General features: G+C 47.4%; 1 protein-coding gene across 9 annotated transcripts in view; it reads left to right on the forward strand.

The window, feature by feature from the left end:
* Positions 1-13,627, forward strand: part of Miga (mitoguardin) — a 240,811-nt gene extending 227,184 nt beyond the window's left edge. For 7 of the 9 annotated variants that reach the window (XM_075677528.1, XM_075677519.1, XM_075677524.1 and 4 more), the window contains one exon: positions 13,228-13,627. In XM_075677528.1, the coding sequence (XP_075533643.1) occupies positions 13,228-13,392 (165 nt within the window). In that variant the 3' untranslated portion in view covers positions 13,393-13,627. Of the gene's footprint in view, positions 1-5,019; positions 5,098-13,018; positions 13,167-13,227 lie in introns of those variants that run through there. The other 2 variants (XR_012825102.1, XM_075677521.1) reach the window with 2 other exon arrangements.
* Positions 13,628-27,812: the final 14,185 nt, after the last annotated feature.

Raw genomic sequence — 27,812 nt, forward strand, 5'->3', positions numbered from 1 at the left:
TAACGTGTGGATTAACCGCCATGAAAGACAAAACATTGGAGCAAACCTCATTATTTATGACTGAAGCGCTCTGCCTCTTTCTTGTGAAGCTTTTTGTTTGCTTCAGCGACTCGTAGGTGTTGAATATTGTCATCCGGCTCGGTCACGTATCCGGGTGCCAGCTTCGAAATATTCTTGCAGCCTGCCGTCTCTATCCGCTTGCAGCTCCTAAGACAAGTATCATGTCTGCTTTTCCTCTTTGGAAAAAGCATCGCGAAATTGCTCACCCTCTAACAGCCGATGCACGATAGTCTGTTTATCGCTGGCTAGAACTACCACCTACCGCCGCCACCACGTCCGTCAGTCGCTTTACGAAGCGCAAGCAATAATGGTTGCTAGCCTAAATCGGACAGCGAACACTTGCTTCGTTGCCATGTCGCTTTTTAAGCGGCAGCACACCTGACGGTGGGCAGAATACTTGGGAGCAGAGCAATCACAACGCGCAAGCGGGCTTGCCATGTTTTTTTTTTATTTTTTTGTATTTTGCGGGCATCCGCAGCAAGCTGAAAAACACATAACATAATAGACAGAAAGACAGAAGCTGTTTAGTCGAACGTTTTGCAAACCACTCTGCAACTTTCTAATTGGAACTTTTTTCCTATAGCCTCGTTGCTTCAGAAGTTGGTTAATTAATCTTGACTAATTATCTAATTAAACAAAATACAAAAATAACATGATATACTGCATACAGAAGGGAGCAACATGCATTTGGTCGCGTCGTCTTAAAGTGCATTGGCATATTTTTAAACTCTGGGTAAAGTTCGCTGAAAAAGTGAAGTGCATCAAACAAGGCAAATAAACATGTTGCGCAATCACACATTCACAGTTCACAGAGTATTAAGCCCCCCCCACCCCTCCCTCCACCCGCTTCGATGCATCAAGCGCAACGGAAGGCGGTGCGCTTCCTCACCGCTTTTCTTCGTTGCGCACACAAGACTGACCCACCATCGTCGGCTCACACCCCCCCCCCCTTACGCTTTCACTCCCACATAAGGCATGTGGCGCATGGTGACGATGTTAACACCCTTGGACTTCACACGGAACATGACAGCAACGGCGACAACAGGAATGCGCCTGTGGTGTCCACATAATTGCTATTGCAACAATATAGTAAGAGTATCCGGCAACTGAAGACTGCCGTGGCCCATTCCTTTCCGCAAAAGAAAAAATAACAAAATCGAACTTTCATCATGCAACGATTCACTGCGTTACGTCTTTTTTGTTTTTTTTCTGTGGGGCGGGGGCACCAAAATAAAAAAATGCAAAGGAAAGCATATTGGCCACAATCGAATGCCTGCTTTTGGTACCTAACCTGACTACCGAAGGAATATCGAAGAAAATGTGAGACGCTTGGTCCACAGAGAACCATATGCATGCTGTTCGTTATCCTACAATGGCGATACAAAAGTCTTTCCAGAAAGGTTGCGATAACATCGAAAGGAAGGTGATGCCCTCAAGTGAACTCATTGCAATCCGTCGAGTCCCCGCAGTGATGGCGGCAAATGACCATTGCTTCTTTTTCTCGTTGGCTAGCCAGAAAGCGTCCAAAACTCTGTGAGGTCAAAATCCAGTTGGCTAGAGAAAAACGAATGCACACCGAAGCGCGCCGCGTGGTTGTCAAGACAACACGTGATTTTTGAGAGCCCACGATTTTTGAGCACAAGAAAATTGAAGAGGCTCAACGTGTACTCGTGAATAAAAGTCAAAGTAAAAAAATAAATAAGAACGTAGTTACCTTTGCTGGCTTTATATTGTGTCTCGACATGGATGCTTTGGCGCAGGTGAAAAAATATGTTGATATTCTTTTCTGTGACATGACAGCACAAATGAACCATCACAACGCTTCGTCTCATTGGACCTCACTGCGTGCTTTGTCAACTTCTCTGATAGTGCATTGATTTGGCTTGTCTCGTTGTATGGTTCGATGTACGACTTTAGAAAAGTCAATGCACCTTTGGCGTCAAATGTTTATGAGGACATTAAACCCACAAAAATCCGGAACTGAAAATCTAAAGCATGACTTTGGAAGTGTCAATGTGTCTTTCGCATCAAAAGTTTACGTGATCTTTATACCCATAAAGTTTTGGAATTGAAATCCATGCTATCCGTAGATTTCGCGAAATCTGAGAAATGCCGCGTCGAGCCCGCTCTCCATCAAAACGCCCTTGAATCTTTGTGCTCGGATGGAGCTCTTTGCGTTATGCGACTCCTGGTGCATGGGCGTTGCCATGAAATCCAGCCCGAGTTCACAATATTCGCACCGAAATGTCTTTTCGAGCGTTAAAAATACATTCTAGACAAAATCCAGAATGATTTCCGCCGCTGGGTGTTGTTTTGGTCGGCGGTGCATGACAGTACGAAAAAATTTCGGGAGGGGGGGGGGGGGCTGAAGCCCCATAAGCCCCCCGTCCCCCGGCTATACCCCTAGGCACTTCCCTGCTGGCCCAGCTGAACGCTGCCTCATTCCTCGGACCACTACATGGTGTCAGAAGTGGTCTTTGCTTCAAATCGACAATGTCTTAGGACAGTAAAGACAGCAAGCCACTTACAGCCACTGGCAGGGAAATCAAGGTAGTTGCAACACCCAACCTGCAACCGCCGCTGCAGTTTGATGTTGAAAACTCTGCCGCATGGCAAAGATGGCATCAACAGTTCGACTACTGTTTTGCAACAGGCCTCCACACTGCCGACGGTGAATTCCGCATCAGGATGATGCTCTACTGCTTGGGAACCTAGACACGAGACGTTTTATCTTCATTGCAAGTGCACAGTGAAGACTTTGCAAGGTACAGCATCATTGTTAGCAAGCTCGCTGGGTACTTCGTACATCCCGCCAATGAGCTGTTTGAGAGCGCAAGGTTCCATCGGGCAGTTCAACGGCCAGGCGGGTCAGCTTATGCGTTTTTCACGGCTTTCGGGAACAGGGTTAAGAGCTGCAATTATTCTTCACAGGATGTAGAAGAGAAATTTGTCCACAACCATTTTATCATAGGCCTTCGTGATGCACAGTTGATGGACACACTTTCCCGCACTCCGAACCTTACGTTAAAGGAAGCACTCATTCTTGTTTTGCCAGGCTGGTGATGCAAAAAAAAAAAGGAACGGCCAAATCTTTCAGCATGCTTGCCAGAGCCAATAGTGCATCCCGGAGCGATAAACACCAATGCAAGGAAGGTCATGCGGAACCACCAGCAGCAGCAGATATGCAATGCAGGTTCCATACATGCAGGCAGTGTAAGTACGTTGTCACTTTGTGGATTTTGCACGCGGTCTTCTCATCCACGCACCGAATGTCCTGCACCTCAAGCGACCTGTAACAAATGCAGAAAGAAGGGTCATTTTGCCGCAGTTTGCGGTTCGGCCAAGAAATTGTCACCTGTGGAATTGAGTGAAATCAGTTCAAGCGGCAACGTCTGGGCAAAGTTTGTCGATGACAAATAGACGGAATGCCTCTGTGCTTCAAAGTTGATAGGGACGCTGAGGTCATAGTCATCCCCAGTACATTTTCTAGGATTTCAGCACATCTCAAGGTGTCAGTGGGAGAGCTTTCAGAACTGGCGAGCCAACCCTTAGACGTGCTGGAAACATTTGTCACCACTCTGGAATGGAAGAACAAGTTCACGAAGCACTGGCTCTACATTGTTCGCTCACAGGTCATAACATTTCTTAGGTTTCCTGTGATTCAAGAATTCGGTGTTGTGAAGTTTGTGGACCCAGTGGACAAGGCGGGAAAGAGTGGCACGACATCAGACCAGCTTTTCCTTGGCTTGGGTGAACTTGGTGGCGCACTTGAAAAGCAACAAGCATCTGTTCGAGCCTCCAAAAGTGATGGCCGTACGCTACAGATAAGGGTCGGCTAATAGCGCGCGCTGCTTGCTGGCGACCGGGCTAATCAGTTACCAGAGCCGGCGTTAGAAAGCGCTGTGACACAGTTCGCCACACTCTCGCGCCTTCCATTTACTTTTGACTGCACCTGTACATGTAACAGTTTGCGCAGAACTAAATGTGCATTGTAATGCATATAGTTCAGCTTCTACAACACTTCAGGAAGAGAAAACCAAGAGTGAACCTACAGACATCAAATCCAATGGGGTAGGTGCAAGCTGCCTGAACAAGGAGCACTTGTGGGTCACTGATGCTCAGATTGAGCTTAACGTTCGTCACGTAACCCTCTTTTTTAAATGGCTAACCACGATGGACCTGACGCACGGTTGTGGTTGTTGAGTGCAGGGAGCTCCACACCTGGTCGCTGGCGATCGGGCATCACGAAATGTCACAAGTCCATCCCGTGTCCAAAAAAGAAAACAATGCAGTCTTCCTCCATCATTTTGACACGACATAAGGAGACTAAACAAACAACACAAGCTGAATTTCACGGCATGAAACTCAATGGCACAGGTAGCAACAAGGCGATGACGGGGAATGTTTTCCACTCACGTACTCTCGCACCCAGCACCTTGAATGCTTCCTCAGGCCTACTGCACGGGCCACTCACTTTTTTGCAGAGTGTCCATTGGCTCTATAGGCTACTTTCAATGGTCAGGCGGCGCAGTGATCAGCTCAGCCGTCAGTTCCACCGTGTCAGTTACGCAAAACACCGAGGCGGCCACTTCTACGGAGGCATGCGCTTGTGGCACTCGTTTGAAACGTGTCGGTCGTTCTAAATTGGGATTTTAAGGCAATCAAAAGCATCGAGGCCCATTTTCGGCCACTGACGCTTCAGAAAAAATGCAACTTTACGACTATAACCATGAATATCGTGTCAAAGAAGGAAACAGCATGGACATCACAGCGAAGTGCTTAAATTCAAATAAATAAATTAGAGGGTTTTATGTGCCAGAACTACGATCTGATTGAGGTACACCGTAGTGGGGGAATCCGGAATAACTTCCGGAATCTGGAAGACTACCTGGGTTTTTTACTGTGCACCTAAATTGAAGTACATGGACGTTTTAGCATTTTGTCACCATTGAAATGCAGCCACCGTGGCCGGGGTTCAATCCCGCGATTTCGTGCTTAGCAGCCCGACACCATAGCCACTAAGCAACCACCACAGGTCACGAAGTGTTTGAAGTGTTTGCCACAACAAAAGCTAGCATGCTTACAACATCAAACTCAAAGTAAGTTAACAGATCATTATTTTATTCCACTGAAATGCGCAAACATAGCCTTAGACGTTTTTCAACTGTCATTTGTTGCTTTATTACTTGGAGCGTGCCTTGCATTTCAATATTGTAGAGGTTTTGTCAAGTTTGCAGGTAAGTGCTTTTTTCTCCGTAGACAAAGTGCCTCGCACGTATTCTGGTATTGTCGTTCAGGCTCAAATGTAAGAGGTCATCACCGCTGAATCATAATAGAGAACAATCAGCTGAAACTAAACAATGCAAAGACTGCATAAACGTGTGCTAGCGTGCACAAGGGAAATGCTAATTTGAGAATGCTCCACAAGTACTTCAGTGCACTCCAGCCTTAGTTCGGTTCTAAGTGCAAGAAAACATCGGCACAAACGAGCCCAGTTCCAGCAGTCGTGTCTTCATCCTGGCGCAGAAACTAGCTACATGTTGGCCTATTAATGCACAATAAAAAGCACAGTGCGTACAAAGTTCCAGCATGCAGCGCTTGTGAAGCTAGATTTGACATGTAACAACCACTGTGCGTTTGTTTTGGAGCAAGACGATCTAAACAACTACCTAAACCAATTCACAACAGCGGGTTTAAGTTCACACAATTTTATGCATTTGTTGCTTTATTGATATTTTTTATGAATGCTGCCTGCTGGTTCTTTTTTTCCCTTTCTTTTTGCATTTACATCTTGGTTCGTTTAACAGAAATTCGTAAGAGGACATTTTCTTGACGCGCTGAACTGTTATGGTAAACTTCAGCCGCCGGTTTGCTTCCAACGGTTTTGAAGGGAAGCGGTACAATTTGATGCTGACATCCTCTTCGCGGTTGTGAAAATCCTTAATGCAGCAGTATCTGCTCTTGTTCTTTTTGTTCACACTTCTCGCTGAGGAGCTGCCGAGAGACTGCAGTGAATCTATTGAAAAATTGGAAAAGCAAGCTTTCAGGTAGGCTTGAGTGCAGTATGGGCAATGGTGAAATGGCGGCGAGGGCCTACTCGTGGGTGCTCACCACCGCTGCTAGGTGGCGTGACATGTACAGCCAAACTTTATTGCAGGGTGCCTATGGGGTAAATGGTGGTGCCGTTCAGCCGTCCAAATTATTGGCCACGCCTGAAAAATCGGCCGTCCGGAAAATAGGTTGTTGACTGTATAACATCCCTCCCCTCTTTGGAGAAGAGAGACGTGCACATAGAGAACACGAGAATGTGAGAACTAAGTCCTGTCAACAAAGAGTGTTCCTTCTTTGCTATGGCGAGTATTGCACCACGGCCCTCCTGGTTTGGCTGCTGTGGAAAATGGGAGTGTGCTGCATTGTTCCTGTATACACAGAGGTGTCAGTAGCTGCACCAGAGGACCCAGGAGGTGTGCTCGTGTCCTCATCAGAGTGGCCTACGGCGATCTCCCCAGCAAAAGCAGCAGTCGTAGTCTCAGGTGACAATCTGCCCGCCTCCCCTGCGACCGGATCAGCAGCCAGAGTACTCAAAAGCCATAGCGGCAATCCCTGGTTGTCCATTGAACGGGCTGTCCACGGTGCTGCTCGGACATGATCATAGTGCCTCGTCCATACGTGGCCTTCCAGAAGTCTCAGCACAGCTGCAAACCCTTAGTCCGATCTTACTGTTGCTGGCACCCAACACGGCCCAGGTCGAAAATTTATGCGAAAACCTGTTCTCCTGGCTCTAAGTTAGCCATCTTGACTGACATCCGGTTCCTGTGAATATTTTCGTGGAGCTGCTTTGTCATGACTACCATTCTTTCTGAGGTTGGGCCTAATTTGAGGGCTGTCTTCAACATCCAACCCAGCAGAAGCTCAAAAGGACTGCAGCCAGTTAGCTCGTGCGGTGTTCTCTTGTAGGTCATTAAGATTCTAGCCAGCCATGTATGAATATCTCCTGATGCAGCCTTAAGATTTCTTCTTGGTGGTCTGCACCACCCGCTCTGCTGCGCTGTTGGACACTGGGTGGTATTGGTGGCACCAGTATCTGTTGGATGCCATTCTACCTCAAGAATACCCTGAGCTCCTCACACACAAATGCTGGGCTGTTGTCCGACACTGTGACGTCTGGCAAGCCTTGACCTGCAAATATCTCTTAGGCACTGGATAGTAACTACTGAAGATGTAGTCGTCACTTGATGTACCTCTATCCATTTCAAAAATGTGTCCACCATGGCGAACAAATATGCAATTCTCACAGGACCTGCAAAATCCGCATGCAAACGAGACCACAGCCTCTCGGGGAAGGGCCATGGCCAAACAGGCGCTGACTTTGGCATCCACTGGCTCTGACAAATACGGCATGTTTGTACTGCTGCCGTAATGTCTCCATGCAGCCCCAGCCACCAAACGTGGCTGCAGGCAACCAAGCTTCAAATGCTTTCCAAGGCTCTTCCGAAGGGGGCCCTCTCCCCGCCCACAGAGCTTCTCGCAATTGTAACAAACATGGACCTTTGTTATTAGCTGCTGCCACAATTGACATCGATAGCACCCCTGGGTAGCAAGCCTGGAACATAAAAACTTCTGGAGGGCATTCCACATTAGCTTCGCTCGCTGGCAGGGGCAGACAACTGAGGCCATCTACATGAGGAATCTGTCCACCAGGCCTGTACCTCAAGATGTAGTTGTATCCTTACAAGAACAACGCCCAAGGAACGACATGTGGAGAGTAAGACTCTGGTATCGGCTTGTCTGCTGCCAAAAGACCCAACAGTGGCTTATGATCAGCCACAGCTTCAAATTGGCGGCCCCAAAGGTATTGCTTGAAGCGTGTAATGCCAAATACAACAGCGAGTGCCTCCTTGTCCAGCTGACTGTAGTTCCTTTCTGTGAAGACCAAGCTTCACGATGCAAAAGCTACTGGTCGTTCCTCTCCACTTGCTTCCCTCTGGACAAGAATCACACCAAAGCCATAAGGCAACGTGTCTGTGACCAACACTGTAGCCTCCCTGGATCGAAATAAGCCAACGTCGATCAATACTGATGCCAGTAATGCCTTACTTCAACAGAATGCATCTTCTTAAGCTGGTGCTTAGACTCGACAAGACCATTGAGCGGGTGAAGCATCATCAAAAGCTGGGGAATTAATTTCCTGTAAAAGTTAACGAGGTCGATGTAGCTTTGGAGCGTTTTGACATCTCATGGCTTTGGAGCCAAAAGGACTGCTTCAACGTTCTTGGAGCTGGGCTGTAGGCCCTTGCGTGTGATGACGTGGCCGAAGTACTCAGCTGTTTCCTTCATGAACTTGCACTTGGCATGTTTCAGGTGGAGCCCTGCTTCCTGGAGGCACCCAACGACACTGCACATATTCTTCAAGTGATTCTCATCATTCAGGCCTGTCACCAAAATGTCGTCGAAGTAAATCTTAACATGCGGCAGGTCACCCAGCAAGTTGTCCATTTCCCACTGAAACAATGCAAGTGCAGACACTACGCCAAACAGAAGTCTGGTGAATTGGAAAAGACCTTTCAGCATATTGATTGTGACCAGCCCCTGTGACTCTGGTTCCAACTGGACTTGTTGTCCCTCAGGTCAAGCTTAGTTAACTTGACCCCACCGCTCAGTTTTGTGAACAGTTCAATTTTGGGAATATAGTAGCTTTCACTGAAGGTGATCTTAAAATCACCATAAAGGCATATTCTCCTGTCTTGCTTGACTGCGAGCATCACAGGCGCGGCCCACTTCGATGCTCGGACAGGGCGTGCAATTGCTTTCCTTTGTATGCTTTACACTTCTATTACTCTATCCAGGAGTGCAAATGGCACCTGTCTCACTTTAAGAAAACTTTAGTCTTGCCCCCTTCCTTAAGTGAAAGCTTAGCCTGTAAGCCGTTTAATGTACGAAGCGTCTCAGAGAAAAACGTGTCCAAATTCCTTGGCGAAGTTTGTAATGGAACTAACCACATTCAGCTCTTTCGGTTTCGATAAGGTAATTATAAATGCCTCCATCCAGTCTTTCCCCAAGAGGGTCGAACATAGTCCTTTCACGACAAACAGTGGCAGCATTACCTTGCGTGTTCCTAACTTCTCTGCAGCCATGATTTTCCCTAAGACTGCTGATAGCTGCCCTGAATAACTTTTCAACTTAATGTAAGAGTGCCTCAACTGTGCTCCTGGAAACATGGTGTTGAACTTATCCTCACCTTTGATGGAGATGCTAACACCAGTGTCCAATTCCATCACCAGTGGTACATCATCAATAAAGACTTAGACCTGCATGGGCTCGGGTCCGGCCACTTGTATTGTCCACATGTCAAACTGAGTATCCATGTCGTCCGGATGTTGCTCAAAAACATCGTCCATTCTGTGCACTGCATGCAGTTTCATCTTATTTCTCTAGACCGCTGTTGAGTCGCTACAAACCTGCTGTCGATCATCCGGCACTAACAAACTCCTTCCAGACTGACTGGCGTACGTTCTCAGATAGAGTTGACGACTTCACCCATATATAGCTCTACCTGGCTTGCTTCTGCATCGTACACTGGGGCTCTTGAATCTGCCGTTTCCAGCAACTTGACCGTGATGTACAAGTTCTTATACTGGTACCTCATGAGCTTGATTCTGTTATATTTACGAGAACCTGCCGACCCTGCAGGGGGAGCTGTTTCAGTTGTATTAATAACCTGCTGCGGCCAGCCTAGACAGTCGGATGCCTTCACTCAACAGCTCAACACTGTTAAGTCATTCTTTGGATGTGACAACTGGCAGCGAAGAGGGGACCATGTCGTAGTGTGCGGCGTGGCAAGCATGCGCAGTTACAGGCAAAGATGATCACGGGAAGGTGGAACTGTTCGATGCGACACAACTGAGTGGATGGAGTACAAGGAGCACGCTCATCTGTACTTTGCTGCCAACGACGTCGCCGAAGACAAGTGGAAAGCAGTATGCCTTATAGTCTGCGGGCTGACAACGTATTCACTACTGTGAAGTTTGCTTGTGCCAACGAAGCATGCGGATGCAATGCTCACGGCAATTTTCGCAGCTTTGAGCATCCACTTCAAGCCGAAGTTGTTGCAAGCTTAAGCTTTTTTTCAGGGCGAAGACAAGAAAGGGAGTCTGTCAACAATTACATTATGGCACTTAACAGGCTTGTGGATGACTACAATTTTGGACAGCTATCACGTGACCACATGATGCGGGACCAGATTTTCTGTGGCATAAATGATACAAAAATGCAGACACGTCTCCTGGAAGCCACAAACTTAACCTTGGAATCTGCCAAACAGTTTGTGACTGCCGTTGAAGCTGCAAGGAAGAATGCAAACATATTATGCATGTAATTAGAATCGACAAGAGATGTAGGGACGGCCAATTTTTTGAGACAACTGCTGACAAGGAATGCGGTTAAGCGGCGGTGCTGTGCGCAGTGCAGGGGCAGACACTCGACAATGCAGTGTCGGCACAACGTTTGCTTCAAGTGCGGACAGAAAGGGCAGCTGGAAATGTCACCTTCATGAAGTACTGCAAACAAGGCTGTCCTCACAAGAATAAAGTTCCTGCAAACGTTGAGGAGTATTAGAAATATCATGGGGGGCTGATGGTCTGTGACGGTCTACTTCTCAAAGGCGAGTGCCTCGTGATCCTTGAGGCTCTACAGCGGCACGTGTTGGATTCTATCCATGAGGGCCGCCAGGGCGTGCACCATGGCAAGGCACACACCCGCAACTCTGTTTGGTGGCTGCATGTTGGCAAGTACGTCAAGGCCACGGTGGATTCATGTGAACGTTGTGCAACCACAAGGACTCAGCGGTTCAAGCCTTTGCTCCCAACGTCTTCAGCAGAGTGGCCATGGCAACAAGTGGAAGCCAATTTGTTTCACATGAAAGGTCAAGATTTTCTTATACTAGTGCACTAATATTTCTGCTACCCAGAAGTTATCATGCTATGCAGCACTTCCAGCCAGGCAGTGGTTTTGGCTGTCAAGAGTGTCATGGCCTGCTTCGGCATACCATAAATGCTCTGCAGTGATAATGGATCCCAGTTCTTGTCGCACGAGTTCGCAAGCTTTGCCAAGATTTTGAACATGTATCTAGCAGTCCTGGGTGTTCCCAGTCCAACAGCTCAGTGGAGCTTGTGTTGAAGACTGTGAAAAATCTTTTTCTCAAGAGCAATGACTGCTTCTTGGCACTGCCGGTGTATTGTGACACACCAGGTGTCACGGGCTACATATCGTCCCAGCTGCTGATGGGTCAGTGGTTGCGAACAAGTGTACCCAGGGACCAGGGCAAGCTGTCACTGGAACTACCACCACCCAGAATTTTCTGTTCAAAAAGACAGTGCTGTGAAGCAACAGCAAGCAAAGGATTTTAACCATGGCCACAGTGTGCAAGAGCTTAGTGACCTTTTCCCAGTTGACAAAGTGTGGGTAACAGGTGCCGAGTGTTCTGCACAAGTTCGCAGCAGGGCCCAGCGACCACGTTCATACATAATGGAAACAACACGGGGAGTTCTACTGCAGAACCACCAGCATCTGATGCCTTTTGGAACCAAGGAGCCAACTCTAGGTTTGAAGTTATTGTTCCCTGGTTACCCATGCAGTGGAGCGATCTGATTAGCTCTAATTGCGTCATCTCCACTTTTGGTCCTGAAGCAGGCACAACCATCACCGAGTGAGGCAGAGACAAGTTCCAAGCCAGATGCGAACAACATCCCCATAGTGTTGCAGGTCTGGAAGGCAGGTTGTTCCGCCTAAGAGATTCAACCTGTAGTTTAACAGACGACATGCATTCTGGAAAAAAAGGATGTAGCAGTGTGCTTTGTTTAAAACACAGTGGCACAACTAACCACACTAGCACACCACCAGACAGTGCCACCAAGCGGCCATTTTTGCAAGCGTATATATTCTTCGAATAAACTTTGACAAGCTAGCAAGACCATGAGGTCTTGCTGGCCTAGCCGAACGCTGCCTCATTCCTCGTACCACTGCGACTTGTAGCCATTATAACTCCTGAGGAGCACCAGCATGAGTTTAATAAATTATACGTACTATGGCTGAGTAAGCTCTCTCAACCGCGACCACTCCCGCTTGGATCGACACGTGTACTGCCAAGGTATGGCTCTGAACGCTGACCATGAGTTTAAGTTTAGCTCTGATTGCATCATGTGTGGCATAGCCGTGGCACTATCTGGGCATGCGACAAATGCATTATCGAGTAATGGATTCTTTTGTCTACACAACAATACCAAATTTAGCTGCACGGTTTCAAATATATAATCAACAATGCTGTAACACATTTTCATTACATGCAGTTTTAGCAAGCAACCTACTCCGAGTGATTCTAAAGACTTTGAAGTCAAAAAGTGACATTACAGTCGGCTGCCACCACCACTGCTATAGCATATTCATGTACACATGTTAATATCATGCCCTCCTGCTCCCTTTTTTTCTCTTTTTTCTTTTTCCTTCTCTTGAGAACTTGTCAGCAGTGTCCAATTTTCACACAAGTTGGCCAGGCTGTTTCTGATGAGTCTTTCTTTTTCTGTCTGCTATGACATTTACCTATTCTTTCCAGCAGTGACGCAGCTGTCAGTCCCTTTAACAGCCGAGTCCTGTCAGACAAATCGAATTATTGAGGCAAAGCAAATATGATAGGTGTCAGTGTGGCGTCACTTCACTTTTCAGAAATTAGTTGCAGTTTCTAGATGACACAGCAAACCATTACTGTAATCTTGTGTTGTGAAGGCATTATTGCATGCATTAATTTTTTTTTTTCATTGAATTAGTTGGCAATTGCACTTGTGTGTTACCTCTGTTTCCATCTAGCATGGTCATTAGGATCATTGCAAGTCATTCATGTACTGCCTTCTTGCATTTTCTTTTGTCATCATTTTTGTTGCCACTTCCATTTGCACGATGTGCCAAGCGGAGGTATTTGTGGAAGTGATTGACTGAGGGTGTGGCCCTGGCCCAAAACGACCATATTGTGTGGCAACTGACCCACCTTACCCAGGAGAAAGTCATCTGGTGACCATGAAGCCTGTGACTTTTGGCCATCAGTGATGCAGGCTTAGGTGCGCTGTCTTTAAATTTTGCAGGTAGGCAGCTCTTTCTTTTATGCCAAATTTTTTGCAGGATGAAGTGGAAGCACTTGTGTGCGACATGTTTGACCCAAGCTGCAGCAGCTATTCCAGCGTGGATGACCTAGCGCAGGACATTCTGCAGAACAGCCAGCTTCATTACGACCGTCTCTGTCAAGCCCTGGCTGGAGCCCTGCTGCCTGACTCGGCGCCCCCTTGATGAGTGGCACACCTAGCAGGGCATCAACTGGTCTGAGTGGCGCAGCTCCCATTTCCAGCGGCCTCGTGCCAGCTTCCTTTTCCACCCCATCCAAGGGTCGCCATCAACACCACGACCATTCCTGCACAATGCAAAAGTGATAGCTAGAACTTAAATGTGTAGATGCCTTTGGGCAAATTTCGTTGACCACCTGTGATCATTGACCATAGGAGAATAATAAAAGGACATCGCGAGATGTTGCGTGCCATTTTTGCATTGTCCAAGAACAACTCCTAGAGAGCATGGGTGCACCCTCGTCTGGGTCTTGTGTTTGTACAGTTTGCCTTTATTGTGAAAATCACTCGTGTGCACTGTTCAGGCGCTTCACATTTATGACCATCTGTGCTGGACAGCACAAATGGTCATGAATAGAAGCAGCTAATCAGAATTAGCTAATTCCTTTCATCACCTGTCTTGGAAGAGTGGGTTGAAGAGCTGAACACACCATCCTTGGCTTTCTCACATGTCACTTGCAGTTTTGTCTGTGGGGATTGTCAGTTTTACTTGGCAATCTTTTAATGTGAAGCATTGTTTGCGAACTTCAGGTGTTTTGAGTGTATCTATCTAACCTCCTATGTTGTGATGCTGTCATGGTTGTTTCTTCAACTGGATATATATCAGAATAGGCATGGAGCGGCATGACATTCATGCATACATAACATGAATGACATCTTATGGGGTGATTCCACGAGAGGCAGAACTTGCATGTCCGCTTGATATTTTTGTTTTGTCCGGTTTCTTTATATGTCATGTAGGAATATTCAAACTGCACGGAACCAAAAATTTTATTCCTGAAAAGTGTTCCCAGCAAGCTAAAAAAATATTTGAAGGTGGCTGCACGCATCTCCTTTTACTACTTACCTCAATATTTTCCGATTTAACAGCCGAATTTAATGCAAACTAAAGATGTGTCAAAAACCTTTTCTGCTCATTTTAATACGCTTCACAGTAAATTAGTTCTGTGCATTTTTTTGTGCTGTCCAGAAATGAAAAACATTAAAGAATTACAGACATGGCCCAAATCAGAAAAATTTAGTAACTTTGATGCCTCTTGGCACGTCTTCTATTTTACACAGAAGCTTGAAAAAAAGTGTCAGACATAGAATGTTCTCTTTGCAACATTTATAAAAAATATTGCCCTACATGAAACACAAGAGAAGAAAAAATAGTTAAATAAACAAGTTTTTTTCAGAAACCTCATTTTCAAAAATAAAAAAAACTGGTTCTAACTTTCGAAAAAATTTTGGATGGAAGTCTGCTTATGTTGGGTAAAACATGGGTGCAATAATATGTTTTCTCATTTACTTTATTCACGGAATATAACGGGCCAAAGTGACCCATGTTGAGCGTGCTAGCTTTAGTGCCCCAATGACTCGTTCCAGTTTGTTAACATTTACTCCCTCAAAAGAAAAGGCAACGGTTGCCACAAGTAAAGGAAGGTTTACCTGGGTTTTTTGTTGTGGCAAGAGCAGAGAGCGTGTTTTCTGCTTTGTTTTCTGGGACGCAAAAGAGAACAAACTTGACACTACGTACTTGTGGTGCTCGAATAAATTTATTGTGTGCACTTTGCAGTTAGTATTTAAAAGGGTTTAATCACCATCAGCTGGCTAGCGGCAATTCTCGCAACGGACAGTGCATGTCCGCTTGACTGATCGTGGGCACACGTCCACACGTACCATGATTGAGTTGCCGGCAGCAAGGCACTGACTTCCACTCCACTGATTCTGCTGACGATGCTCCTCGATGGCTGCAACAGGCGCATGAAGCAGGGCCACATTCTTGAGGTTGCCGCCAAGTTGGGAGACCATCTTATGTGCTGACTGAATGGAGGCAGCGCTTCCACACCTCGGGTTGTGCAGGGAAGCTTGGCGCTTAAGGAACCCACCCACACTGTCACAGGCATTCTACTCATGCCCAGTAGCGGAAAATACCCACCTCGTGGATATATGTTTGGAATGGCATAACTCAGACAGTTGGTACCTATTTCTAAAATGGCTTGCTGCACCATTTTTTTCTTCTAACGCTTCACGCATTTTGCCTAGGCGTCGCAGGCGTGCGCTGTGTCGTGATGCATGTCGTTGCTTATGACAGCAAAGCTTTTTGTTGCTTTTCTTGTTGTGAGAAGCCAACAAACACTGACACCAAGGACGACATAGGGGGAATTACTTGCGCTTAATGAATGAAATAAAGAAACGATAAATTAATGGAAATTAAAGTGGATGAAAAACAACTTGCCGCAGGTGGGAACCGAACCCAGGTGGGTTCGGTTCCCACCTGCGGCAAGTTGTTTTTCATCCACTTTAATTTCCATTAATTTATCGTTTCTTTATTTCATTCATTAAGCGCAAGTAATTTCCCCTATGTCGTCCTTGGTGTCAGTGTTTGTTGGCTTCTTATGATATGACTAATAAATATCGGGACCCTCGGACACAGGCGAAAATGGAGATTTCTTTCTTGTGCCAATGGTACGATTGTGTTTCATTTGAGAGGAGGACTGTCCAGTTTTCTGCAAAATCAAAAGGCAGAACAATGCATCTGCGCTGCTCGCACTTCTTTGCCGCATGAATAGCCACAGCTTGATTGCAGCGTATGTATTCGTGAGGAATCCATTTGGTCACCCATTTGCTGACCTTTTTCACAAAAGGGGTTGGAGATGATGTCTTCTTGATCAATTAACCGCTTTCCCAAAGAGTAAATGTGGCCTCGTCCTCGTCGACCATTCACAGACTGGCCAAAGTGAGACTTTCACTCCATGGGCAGTGCTCGCATTCACCTAATGTGCAATCTGTGGTTGAGTAGCCGCAAAGGCACAATGCTTTCGCGCCTTCCAATGAGATTTCCATGCCGGTTACGTTCTCAAGCGTGGAGACACAAAGGTTGGCATTAGTGCAATAAATGCAAATGCAAACCTCTTGCTGTGGTGCGAGCAGCATCCATTTTGGATGCATGCTGTAAAACTTTGACAGGGCGATGACACTTTCGGGGTGAGCTGCTTTGAAAATCTGGAACGTCTCGTGGATTCAACATGTGATAAACCGATTTGAGACGTACTTTCTCTGGCCATTTCTGGTGACTGACACAACGTCCTTGTTCGGGCTCTTCCGAGAGCACCTCAGTTCGTCCTTGGTGAAGTAGTCGAGCACAGCTTGTACATCCGATGGGCTTAACCTTGATCTCGTGTGCGGTTCAATATCTGACCACATTCCATGCTTCTCGCGTCAATTTCGGGCATTTCTGAGCAAATTGACACGAAGTAAGCTGCCCACTACGAGTCCTGATCGCCAGAAGTCAGCTGCCCACTACAGGCACCGATTACCAGAGAGAAGATGACAAAGGGTGCAGTTGTATCCCGGGGTTTCTTTTGCGTGTCGGCCATCATTAAAAGAAGGCTGTTCTGTTTCGGCGAGCCCGTCTTAGTTATCTTCGTGACATTTTACTGGTGGAGGTGCGGGGTGCATGACCATTGCCGGAGACGCAGTGTACCTCTGACACGTCTCCTGTAAGTAGTCCGGGAGAGATTACCCCTGTGCACGCACGTACCAGCCGCCGTCTGCAAGGGCTCCAATCTGAGCACGATTTTTTGCCCGAGCACATCCGGACGATGAACCTGAGCCCACCGCCTTCTGCCGGCACAGTTCATCACCAACCAGCCACAGGCACTGATTGTATTCCACAGAGATGCTGCTAAAGACATGGAAGATTGACTAGACCATTTCAAGCGGGTCGCCGAATGCAGCGGATGGAACGAAGACTGCAAGCTGCGCAATGTGTACTGTGTGCTCCAACACCCTGCGAGGACGTGGTTTCATAACCATGAAACGGCATTTTCGTTGGACGAATTTCGACGGCAGCTGAGCACCACATACTCCAACACGGACAGAAAAGGGAGAGCGGAGTTGGCAATACAGGCAAGGTTTCAAGCCCTGAACGAGAGCAATCGCCACATATACTGAAGACATGGCTTGGCTTGCGGATGCCTCAATGGCCAAAGACAAGAAGGTCCGATATCTGAGCGAGGCTTGAAGCAAGAGCTTTTTGCTGGGCTTATTCGAAATCCACCCACTACACTTGTGGGCTTCCTTGCTGAAATGACAGCAATGAAAAGGGACCTTCGACAGCGTGCCAGACAATATGACCGCAACGTGATGGAACTATCAAAGAGCCCCCCTACCATGACTTTGGAAAACCACCTCAAGGACCTGCGCGAAATGATCAGGGCTGTGGTATGAGAAGAGCTCCAGAAACTGCAGGTAATCAACGCGCCGACAGCACGAATTTCTGTGGCAGAGATAGTGCTTGACAAGATAAGGCAAGTCATCCAAGTTCCTGAACACTACGAGGTACCACAACAGCGGGAGCCAGTCCGAATGACTTATGCGGACGCTGTATGACGACTGTCACTGTACGGCCCCTCAAACGTCATTTGCCCCACTGAACAAACTGAAGTAGCATTCAGGCATCGCAGTCCACCGTCCATCGCGGAGTCGAGGCCCCGGAAAAGCAACGTCTGGTGGGCTCCTGACCTCCGGCCCGTATGCTTTCATTGTGGAGAGGCTGTCCACATCTACAGGATGTGTCCTTATCGGCTCATGGGTCTTCGTGGGTTCGCTCCAGGTGCTCCTCGTCCATGACCTGGTGAGCGCCCTGTGGAGATAGAGAACTTCATCGCGCGTCGTGGTAATTCATTCGAGCAGCAAAGGCACAAGCCCCATTCTTCATTGCCCGCTCGATACCGATCGCCCAGTCCCGTGTTTATTCGAGATGCTCGTAGGCGTCGTTCGCCCAGCCCTACAAACCCGGAAAACTAAGTCAAGCGACCTCCGTAGGTGAGGCTGCTGACGCCGAGCGCATCGAATATCCTCCATCAGGATGACAACAACGACAACGAAACGATGTTCAGGCGCATTCCGGTAATCAACGACAAGTTGTAACGTCAGACATACTGGTTACCATAGACGACGAAGAAGTCACCGCTTTTACACACTGGACTGGGTCGCAGATCCGTACTACTGGAGGTCATATACTAATTCCCGTGGGCAGATGCACTGCTCGAGTAAATATATGCGGATTTACGTACGTCGGGGTCTTCATTATTCTGCCCAGTTGCTCAAGGAACGTGATACTTGGCATGGACTTTCTACAGGCGAGTGGAGCCGTAATCAACCTGGAAAAATCGAGTGTGACGTTCTCTACGGCGAAAGCCCATAGCAAGCGACGCTGGCAACGAGAACCACACCGGAAACACCTTGTGCATCGTCGATGACAGCAGAACGGTACCGCCAAGAAGCAGCCTACTGACCCTGGTAACGTGCGACGCATTCGACGACTATGAGGGCATCGCTGAGGCAAACTTTCCATTAATGCTTGAGCAGAACATCTGCATTGCAGGAGCCTCGTTCAGCTTCAGAACTGACACTCATTAGTCCTGCTGACTAACTTCAGTAATGAATATCAGCACTTACCGCAAGGCACAGCTGTCACTTTCTTCCATAAAATTGCTGCCTTCACGGATGTTGGCTCGCTCGGAACTACTTCGCCTAATTTATTGGAAGCGATCAACCTCAGTGATCGCATTCAGATTTCCTTTCTGTCCTTATCGGAAGGACAGAAACAGCAACTACTCTACCTTGTCAATGACTTCTCTGCCTGCTCCTCTACCAAGTCTAAAGTATGGGGCACCTCCATTGCGAAGCATCATATTCCTACAGACGAGTCAGCACACCCTGTTCATCAACATCCATATGGCGTTTCGCCTACGGAAAGGGAGGTGATATAGCGCCAGGTTCAAGAGATGATCAATAATGACATGATTCAACCGTCCATAAGTCCATGGGCGTCCCCCGTCGTGTTGGTTAAAAAGAAGGACAATACACTACGCTTCTGTGTAGACTATCGACGTCTTAACCGTGTCACCAAAGGCGATGTTTATCCCCTGCCACGGATCGATGATGCTCTGGATCGTCTACGCCACGGCCAATTTTTCACCTCTTTGGATCTTAAGTCAGGGTACTGGCTTAAGTAGATGAGCGCAGCCGCGAAAAAACAGCATCTGTGACGCCTGATGGATTTTATGAATTTAAAGTCCTCCCATTCAGCCTGTGTTCCACACCTGCCACATTTCAGTAGATGATGGACACTGTTCTCTCTGGACTGAAATGGCAGATGTGCTTAGTCTACTTAGACAGCATTGTGGTGTTTTCGAGGACGTTTGATGAACATCTAGAATGACTCAAGCATGTACTCATTGCCATCAGCAAAGCAAATCTGACTATCAAGCCTGAGAAATGTCATTTGGGCTTTCAGGAGCTCAAGTTTCGCAGGCACATAATCAGCCCCCGTTGTGTTCGGCCAGACCTTGAGAACCTAGCTGCCATCGCAAAGTTCACGTGTCCAACTCACAAGAAGGCAGTTCAATGCTTCTTAGGTCTCCGAGCTTACTATCGTCGTTTTGTCGAAGGTTTTTCAAGGATCACTGAACCATTAACGAGATTAACACGCCAAAATGTACCCTTTGAGTGGACGGACGAGCAACAAGCAGTATTTACAGAATTGCGGAAGCAACTGCAAACAGCCCCCTACTCACGGATTTTGACGACAAGGCTGAAACAGAAATCCACACAGACGCTAGTAATGTGGGGCTCGGTGCCATACTCGTCCAGTGGCAAAATGGCGCCAAACGAGTAGTAGCCTATGCGAGCCGTAGTCTGACAAAGGCGGAGGTCAACAACTGAAAAGGAGTGTCTTGCCATCATTTGGGCCGTTGGCAAGTTCTGACCCTACCTGCATGGCCGACCTTTTCGAGTAGTAAGTGACCACTACTCACTGTGCTGGCTTGCGAGTCTTGGGGACCCTTCAGGCCGCCTCACTCGTTGGAGCCTCTGCCTTCAGGATTATGACGTCACAGTGGTTTATCGATCCGGACAGAAGCACCGCAACGCCGACTGCCTCTCACGTGCACCTATACCATTGAAGCCAAGTGACTTAGAGCAAGACTTCCTGTTCCTTGATGTAGTGGACATTGTCAAGATGGCTGACCTCGAACGTGCAGACAGTATATTGCATCCCCTCATCCTATACCTGCAGGGATTCGACGTTGTTGTCGCACGACCAATGTCACGAGGGCTGACTTACTGCCTCCGCAACAAAGTTCTCTACAAAAGAAACTTTGAAAACAGCCAAGAAACGTTCCTTCTCGTTGTCCCAGTTTCACTGCGCGAAGAAGTGTTGCTTGCTTGCAACCGCCTCCAGCAGAGTACTGATGCCCGCCATTACAACAGTGGCCAAAGAAACATCCAGTACGAGCCCGGCGACTACGTTTGGGCCTGGACACACGTCCGTCATCAGGGGCTGTCGGAAAAATTACTGCGTAGGCCCGTACAAGATAGTCAGGCAACTCAGCGACGTGAAGTATGAAGTAGTCCCTCAGAGTACTACTATGAGCTCAAGCCGACAATGGCCATGAGTCGAGCTTGTCCATGTAGTACGGATCAAACCGTACTATGCCCGCGAAGATGCGTCCATTTTATAGACTTTCTCCAGCGCCCTCTGTCACCCTGTGATCAGCGACCGGGACGGTCGCTTTTCACATGGGGAGTAATGACGCGAAGTAAGGACCCGATTGCCAGAGAGAAGACGATGAAGGGCGCAGTTGTGCCCTGGGGTTTTATTGGGTGTGGGCCATCATTAAAAGAAGGTTGTTCTGCTTCTGCGAGCTCGTCTTAGTTATCTTCATGACAATATACGTTGTGACAGCTTGGATTGCCTCTTGAACGCATTTGTTTTCAACTCTGGTGTCATGATGGTTAAGAGACGGAGGCACTCTCAATAGGACCTTGAAGCCTCATACGCTTGCTTCAAGCTATTTAACCAACCAATACATGCACAACATTGTCACAGACTGTTCAGGTGTAGTAACGCTTCCGTATGCTGCGCTTGAAGTTGAGCGTGTCTTCGTCACCACGATGCTTTCAAGCTTAGCCCATTTTTCTCTTTCCGTAAGATCGTCTGCTGCGTTTGTGAATGGAAGATGGTGGCTTCAATGGTGAAACATCAGAAGAAAGGTGGATGTACCTGTTCAAGTCAATTGCTTCTTCTTCTTCCAGAAAGAATGACTCATCTTCTTCATTGTGTGTGTCACTAGATGAAGACAGGATTTCCTTGAGGTGCATAAAGCAGTGCTGGCAGACCTTGTCGGTGTCATGAATATCTTGAGCCTCTGGAAGTAGTGTCCGCAGGGCAGTAACATCCAAAATGTTTATGCAACGAAAAAAAATTTTCGTAACAGTCTTCTTTTTGTGAACGCATAAATATTCGGCACAGAATACTCGGACCAAGCTATGAGTCGCATGCATCGTGTGTGTAGTGAAAAAACGTTTGTACTGAACAGCACCGCACTCTTTCTGTCACTTATTCTGCACCGCTGTCATGACTGAGCCTTCAGAATGTTTCATATTTTATGAACAAGGACGTCTAAAGCTTTTCACTGTGAAAATGTGTGGACCACGCTCAATATCAAAGGACAGTGTCCGTCTGGCGCCGACAGTGACCTCTGCTGTTCTCAGTGTGGGAAAGCATGACAGCAAGGTGCTGACAAAATATCAAATTATACAACTTCAGCAGCTTTTGGTTCAGTCATGCTACACTGCGCTTTTTCGGACAGCTGAAACGCAGAGGTAAAGGTAAGACAGGTAGATGTTGAGCAGCACGGAAAATGTGATAACGGGAAACAAAATAAACGGCTCGGGAAATGACATAGATAAGTTTTTAGAAAGGCACAGCTTGAGTCGCACGCGGTGGTGCCAAAGAAGGTTCCAGTATCCATTTCATGTGGGGAATGAGGAGCAGGCAGTTAAGGGGGGACGTGGCTTTGAAAATCAACTTCCTTATTTCGTCATGGATTTTGATGAAAATTGGCACAAATGTTTAGAATGTCTCCCTGATGCTTCCATAAAAGTTTCAGAGTGATACCTTTAGAACATTTTATTAAATTTGATTCAGCAGAATGTTTCAACCTTGAACTTTGTGAAGAAAATGCACGCTGAAGGTCGTGACATTCTTGCTTTTTTTTTTTTTCAACACAAATATTTTGGGGCATAATTTTTTATGTTACCTTCGTATCAAGCACACTTTCGGGGTGAACGAATAGTCACATCATAAATTTATAAAACGTCCAGGCCTAAAAGCAAGAATGTCACGACCTGCACTGTAGCCCAAGGAACAAGACAAAAAAAAGTGTCAGAATAGGCCAAACGGTAACAAAGAAATCAGCTCCGCAAACTGAGCAGAAAGGCAAAAACACAGTTTCGAGAAAAAGGCCTTCAAAGTTTTGCCTTGCCTCCACTCTTCTAAAATGCACCAGGATTGTATTCCTTCATGTCCTTAGCACAGCAGGGCTTCCTGGGCATGTGGCCTTTCATCTGATGGTTTTTAGATGCCTTTTTTTTCATAGGGCATCCTTTTCTGCAGCTCTTTGAAGAAGATGCTTTCCTGGCTTCAAGCCAAGTGAGGCACAAAACTGTCCATATGCATGAAGTGTTCCAGCGTTGTACTTGCAGACTGCCTTATTGACAGCTGTCTCCGCTGCGATCAATGAGGCATTTTGCTCTTTTGGTAGAATTGACCAAATGACAGAGTGGAGACTCTCGGCTGCATTCTGAGTCTTCTTGCCTTGGCAACGGCCGAGTAGCTGAGGATCTGAGAGGCATTGATACACAGGCAGCAACGCAGCTGAAATGTGTGTTGCCAATTTGTACTTATGTTCTGGCGGAGCTTTACCTTCGGCTTCTGCAGCCTGGTGTCTGCACCTGCTCAGCGGTCCTGGAGGGCAGAGCTCATGATGAGGGTCTTTATCTGTTGAAGTGATATGATAGAAGCTCGCCATCATGGCCCTTTGCATATCATCTACTTCAACATTGTTACGTATGGCCATGCCATAATAATTGGTGAGCTTTTTGACCAGGTATTGGGTCAGGCCACCCTTCCCTCCAATTAGTTTACTTCTGCTTTTTGAGACAAGTGTTTGCAGGGCTGTACCCATCCTATTTTTAACGTGATTGATACAGTCCTCTTTGTTGAATGTAATGAAGCCATAAGCCTTGTCTTCACAAAGGGCCTGGAAGGTACAGCTATCCCCATCACAAACAACAGATGTGTAGCGAAGGTCATTCCTTTCCAGTGACCTTCTGAACAAGATCAACGCTGCCTCGACCTCCATTCCGCTTGAGTTTGCATCGCTGTTCTTTTGGCACACGTGATTCTCTTTCCATTCACTGTAGCCTTCATCGTTTTCTTTCGGTCCAAGCGTGCATCCATGGCATCTGTTCGAGAGCACAACGCAGTGAAGCACCAGACCAGTGTAAAAATTCCAATTGTTGTGCCCACACCAATATGGGATGCATGACCACGTGTCATCCATGTCCCGTCGTAGACTACCGTCACATTTTTTGTGAATGCCAGGTCCATTTCACTGTAAACTTTCCGCACGGCTGCCACAGAATCAGAAAAGAGACTTGCCGCAGCCATCTCGCCAGCAGGCCTGAATTTTGATTACAGATGACTTTGGAATGTCTTATGGTGCAAGCCTTTGTGTGAAACGTTCATTACTGACCAAAAGTCAGTCAGTGCAGTTGCCCCTCTGCCGGTGGTTTTAATTGCTTGCATTGCACGCACATTCACGTCAAAAGCCTTACCACCCTCTACTCGCGGCGATGACCATTCACTTGCAACAATGCCGCAGGCATTGCAAGTCAGTAGCATTCGTGTAGCCAATCCATGCCTTGTTCCCAAACTAACGGTCAGTCCCGGCTGAGAGCATTCTTGGCAGAAGGCATTCTTGTACAAAGCGTTCAATGCTGTGACCTGCACAACCAAAAACTCATCCGCCAGCTCCACATCGGCATAACTTCCACTCTCACCTGTGAGCTTCATTTTTCTCTCGGTCGCCGAAACAGAACTGAGTGATGCTTGAATTGTCTCGGCTCGCCCACGAGAAGCTTCTATCGATATGTAGTGCGGTTCCAAGTGAACCTGAATTGTACTGCCGAATCTCGACTGCGTTTCATCCACGCGCGAGGTGCTTGGTCGCGGGTCCGAGTCGTCGGCGCCTGAAGTGCTTGGTCGCGGGTCCGAGACGTCGGCGCCCGACGTGCTTGGTCGCGGGTCTGAGTTGTCGGCGCGCGAGGTGCGTCGTCGCGGGTCCGAGACGTCGGCGCGCAAGATACGTCGTCGCGGGTACGAGTCGCCGGTGCGCGAGGTGCTTGGTTGCGGGTCCGAGGCATCCATACAGTGAGGGAACTGCTGCTGCGTGTCCACGATGTCCGCGCCACACTGAACATCAGCAGAATCAGCACTGGGAGCTGTTGACGACGCTTTACTTTTGGGCATCGGAGACTTGCGCTTACGGCTGCCAAATTGATGCGAAGTTTTGTATTTCATCTTGTGCCGTCGCCGATCCATGATCACAGCCGAGATCCAACGCGAAACTACGCCACGCAGCTTCAGAGCCGCTACCGAAACTATGGAGAGGCTCGTGATACGGGCGATGGAGAACGTAGCCTCGGGAAGAGCAGACGACGCGCGGCACTTCGCCCGCCGTTGCTAGGGGCAACCGCTCCGGAGACCAACGGGGCCGCGCGCCGGATGGATGGATGGATGGATGATTGTGGCTCAACCCTTTGAATCGGGCGGCGGCGGCGCGCGCCACCTAGCCTTTAATGGTTCTATATGCATGCATACCTATGTATTTACTCCTTTACTTTTGCGTTGATATTGTCCACCAATCAGATAGCCGCCGTTTAGTTATTTCTACCTGTTCAAAGTCTATTCTACTTTCACTGTCTTTAAAACCCAAGGCTTTGAATAGTTCCCCGTTAGATTCAACTGCAGGGCAAGTATCAGGTGTTCCGCCGTTTCCTCCTCCTCTCTACACGCCTCGCACACCAAATCTATCTCCTGGTATCTGGCTCGGTACGTTTTAGTCCTCAGTACACCTGTCCTGGCTTCGAACAACAATGACCTTCCCTTAGAGTTATCGTAAATATTTTCTTTGGTTATTTCTTGCTTAAACGTCCTGTATGTCTCCAAGAGAGCCAGTTTAAGGGCGGAGAAGAGGGAAGGAAAGGAAAGTCTGTGAAGCAAACTTGCAGCGCCGTGGTTTTAAAGCGCAACCGTGGTAGAGAAACGGAAGGCGATATAAGCATGCGTGTCCATGATACGCACACGACAAACTGCCTTACAATATTTAGGCTTGAGGGGAAGCTTCGTTAACAAACTATACCACGGAAATCGGCACTCGAATACGACGAGAGAAATTATTGAGAGGTGGAAAATTCCCTTGAAATAAATCCGGTTTGCGAGACAAATGCTTGTATGTATTGAATCTCTTAAAAGATGAGGGGGGAAATATGCGCTCACCGAGAGGGCATCGTCAGCACGAGACCACCACCAGGCACCTTACTGAGATGTAGAGAGCTTCGCGGCCGGAACGAAGTCTCCCCTCTCCGCCGGCCAAGAATGGAAAACGCGCTTTCCGATCGCTCAAGGTTGCGCGGACATTGTATAGCTCTAGCGTCCAGGAAAAAGCTTAATCAGGTGCGAGGGCGGCATGCATAGCGTGGGAAGCTAGCCGCCGGAATAGCTATCTCAAGTACTGCTGCTGGCGAGGGCGAAATACCTTCGTGTAATTATAATAACCCTAATAGGACTTCTTTCAAAGAAAAAAGAAAGAAAGGGAAAAAAAGGAAACGGCTCAGAAGGCTATACTACGAGAGCTATGACTGATACTTTTCTATATATATATGTATTCATCTCATCTATGGGATCGCATGCGCGCGCTGTTGCTTTGTCTTTGCGTGTAGTAGTTAAGAGAGCCAGTTTAAGGGCGGAGAAGAAGGAAGGAGAGGAAAGCAATATTGCAGCGCCGTGGTTTTAAAGCTCAGCCGTGGTAGGGAAACAGAAGGCGATATAAGCATGCGTGTCCATGATACGCACGCGACAAACTGCCTTACAATATTTAGACTTGAGGGGAAGCTTCGTTAACAAACTATAACACGGCAATCAGCACTCGGATATAATTATAACCCTAATAATAATTGTAAATATTCATCTCATCTATAGGATCTAAAGCGCGCGCTGTTGCTTTGTCTGTGCGTGTAGTAGTTAAGAGAGCCAGTTTAAGGGCGGAGAAGAGGGAAGGAAAGGAAAGTCTGTGAAGCAAACTTGCAGCGCCGTGGTTTTAAAGCGCAACCGTGGTAGAGAAACGGAAGGCGATATAAGCATGCGTGTCCATGATACGCACACGACAAACTGTCTTACAATATTTAGGCTTGAGGGGAAGCTTCGTTAACAAACTATAACACGGCAATCAGCACTCGAATACGACGAGAGAAATTATGGAGAGGTGAAAAATTCCCTTGAAATAAATCCGGTTTGCGAGACAAATGCTTGTATGTATTGAATCTCTTAAAAGATTAGGGGGGAAATATGCGCTCACCGAGAGGGCATCGTCAGCACGAGACCACCACCAGGCACCTTACTGAGATGTAGAGAGCTTCGCGGCCGGAACGAAGTCTCCCCTCTCCGACGGCCAAGAATGGAAAACGCGCTTTCCGATCGCTCAAGGTTGCGCGGACATTGTATAGCTCTAGCGTCCAGGAAAAAGCTTAAACAGGTGCGAGGGCGGCAGGCATAGCGTGGGAAGCTAGCCGCCGGAATAGCTATCTCAAGTACTGCTGCTGGCGATGGCGAAATACCTTCGTGTAATTATAGTAACCCTAATAGGACTTCTTTCAAAGAAAAAAGAAAGAAAGGAAAAAAAAGGAAATGGCTCAGAAGGCTATACTACGAGAGCTATGACTGATACTTTTCTATATATATGTATTCATCTCATCTATGGGATCGCATGCGTGCGCTGTTGCTTTGTCTTTGCGTGTAGTAGTTAAGAGAGCCAGTTCAAGGGCGGAGAAGAAGGAAGGAGAGGAAAGCAATATTGCAGCGCCGTCGTTTTAAAGCGCAGCCGTGGTAGGGAAACGGAAGGCGATATAAGCATGCGTGTCCATGATACGCACGCGACAAACTGCCTTACAATATTTAGACTTGAGGGGAAGCTTCGTTAACAAACTATAACACGGCAATCAGCACTCGAATACGACGAGAGAAATTATTGAGAGGTGGAAAATTCCCTTGAAATAAATCCGGTTTGCGAGACAAATGCTTGTATGTATTGAATCTCTTAAAAGATGAGGGGGGAAATATGCGCTCACCGAGAGGGCATCGTCAGCACGAGACCACCACCAGGCACCTTACACTGGCTTAAAACACAGGCACCTTAAACTGGCTCTCTTAACTACTACACGCATAGTCAAAGCAACAGCGCGCGCTTTAGA

The sequence above is a fragment of the Dermacentor variabilis genome, unplaced genomic scaffold, assembly GCF_050947875.1.
Source record: "Dermacentor variabilis isolate Ectoservices unplaced genomic scaffold, ASM5094787v1 scaffold_13, whole genome shotgun sequence".
NCBI lineage: Eukaryota > Metazoa > Arthropoda > Arachnida > Ixodida > Ixodidae > Dermacentor > Dermacentor variabilis.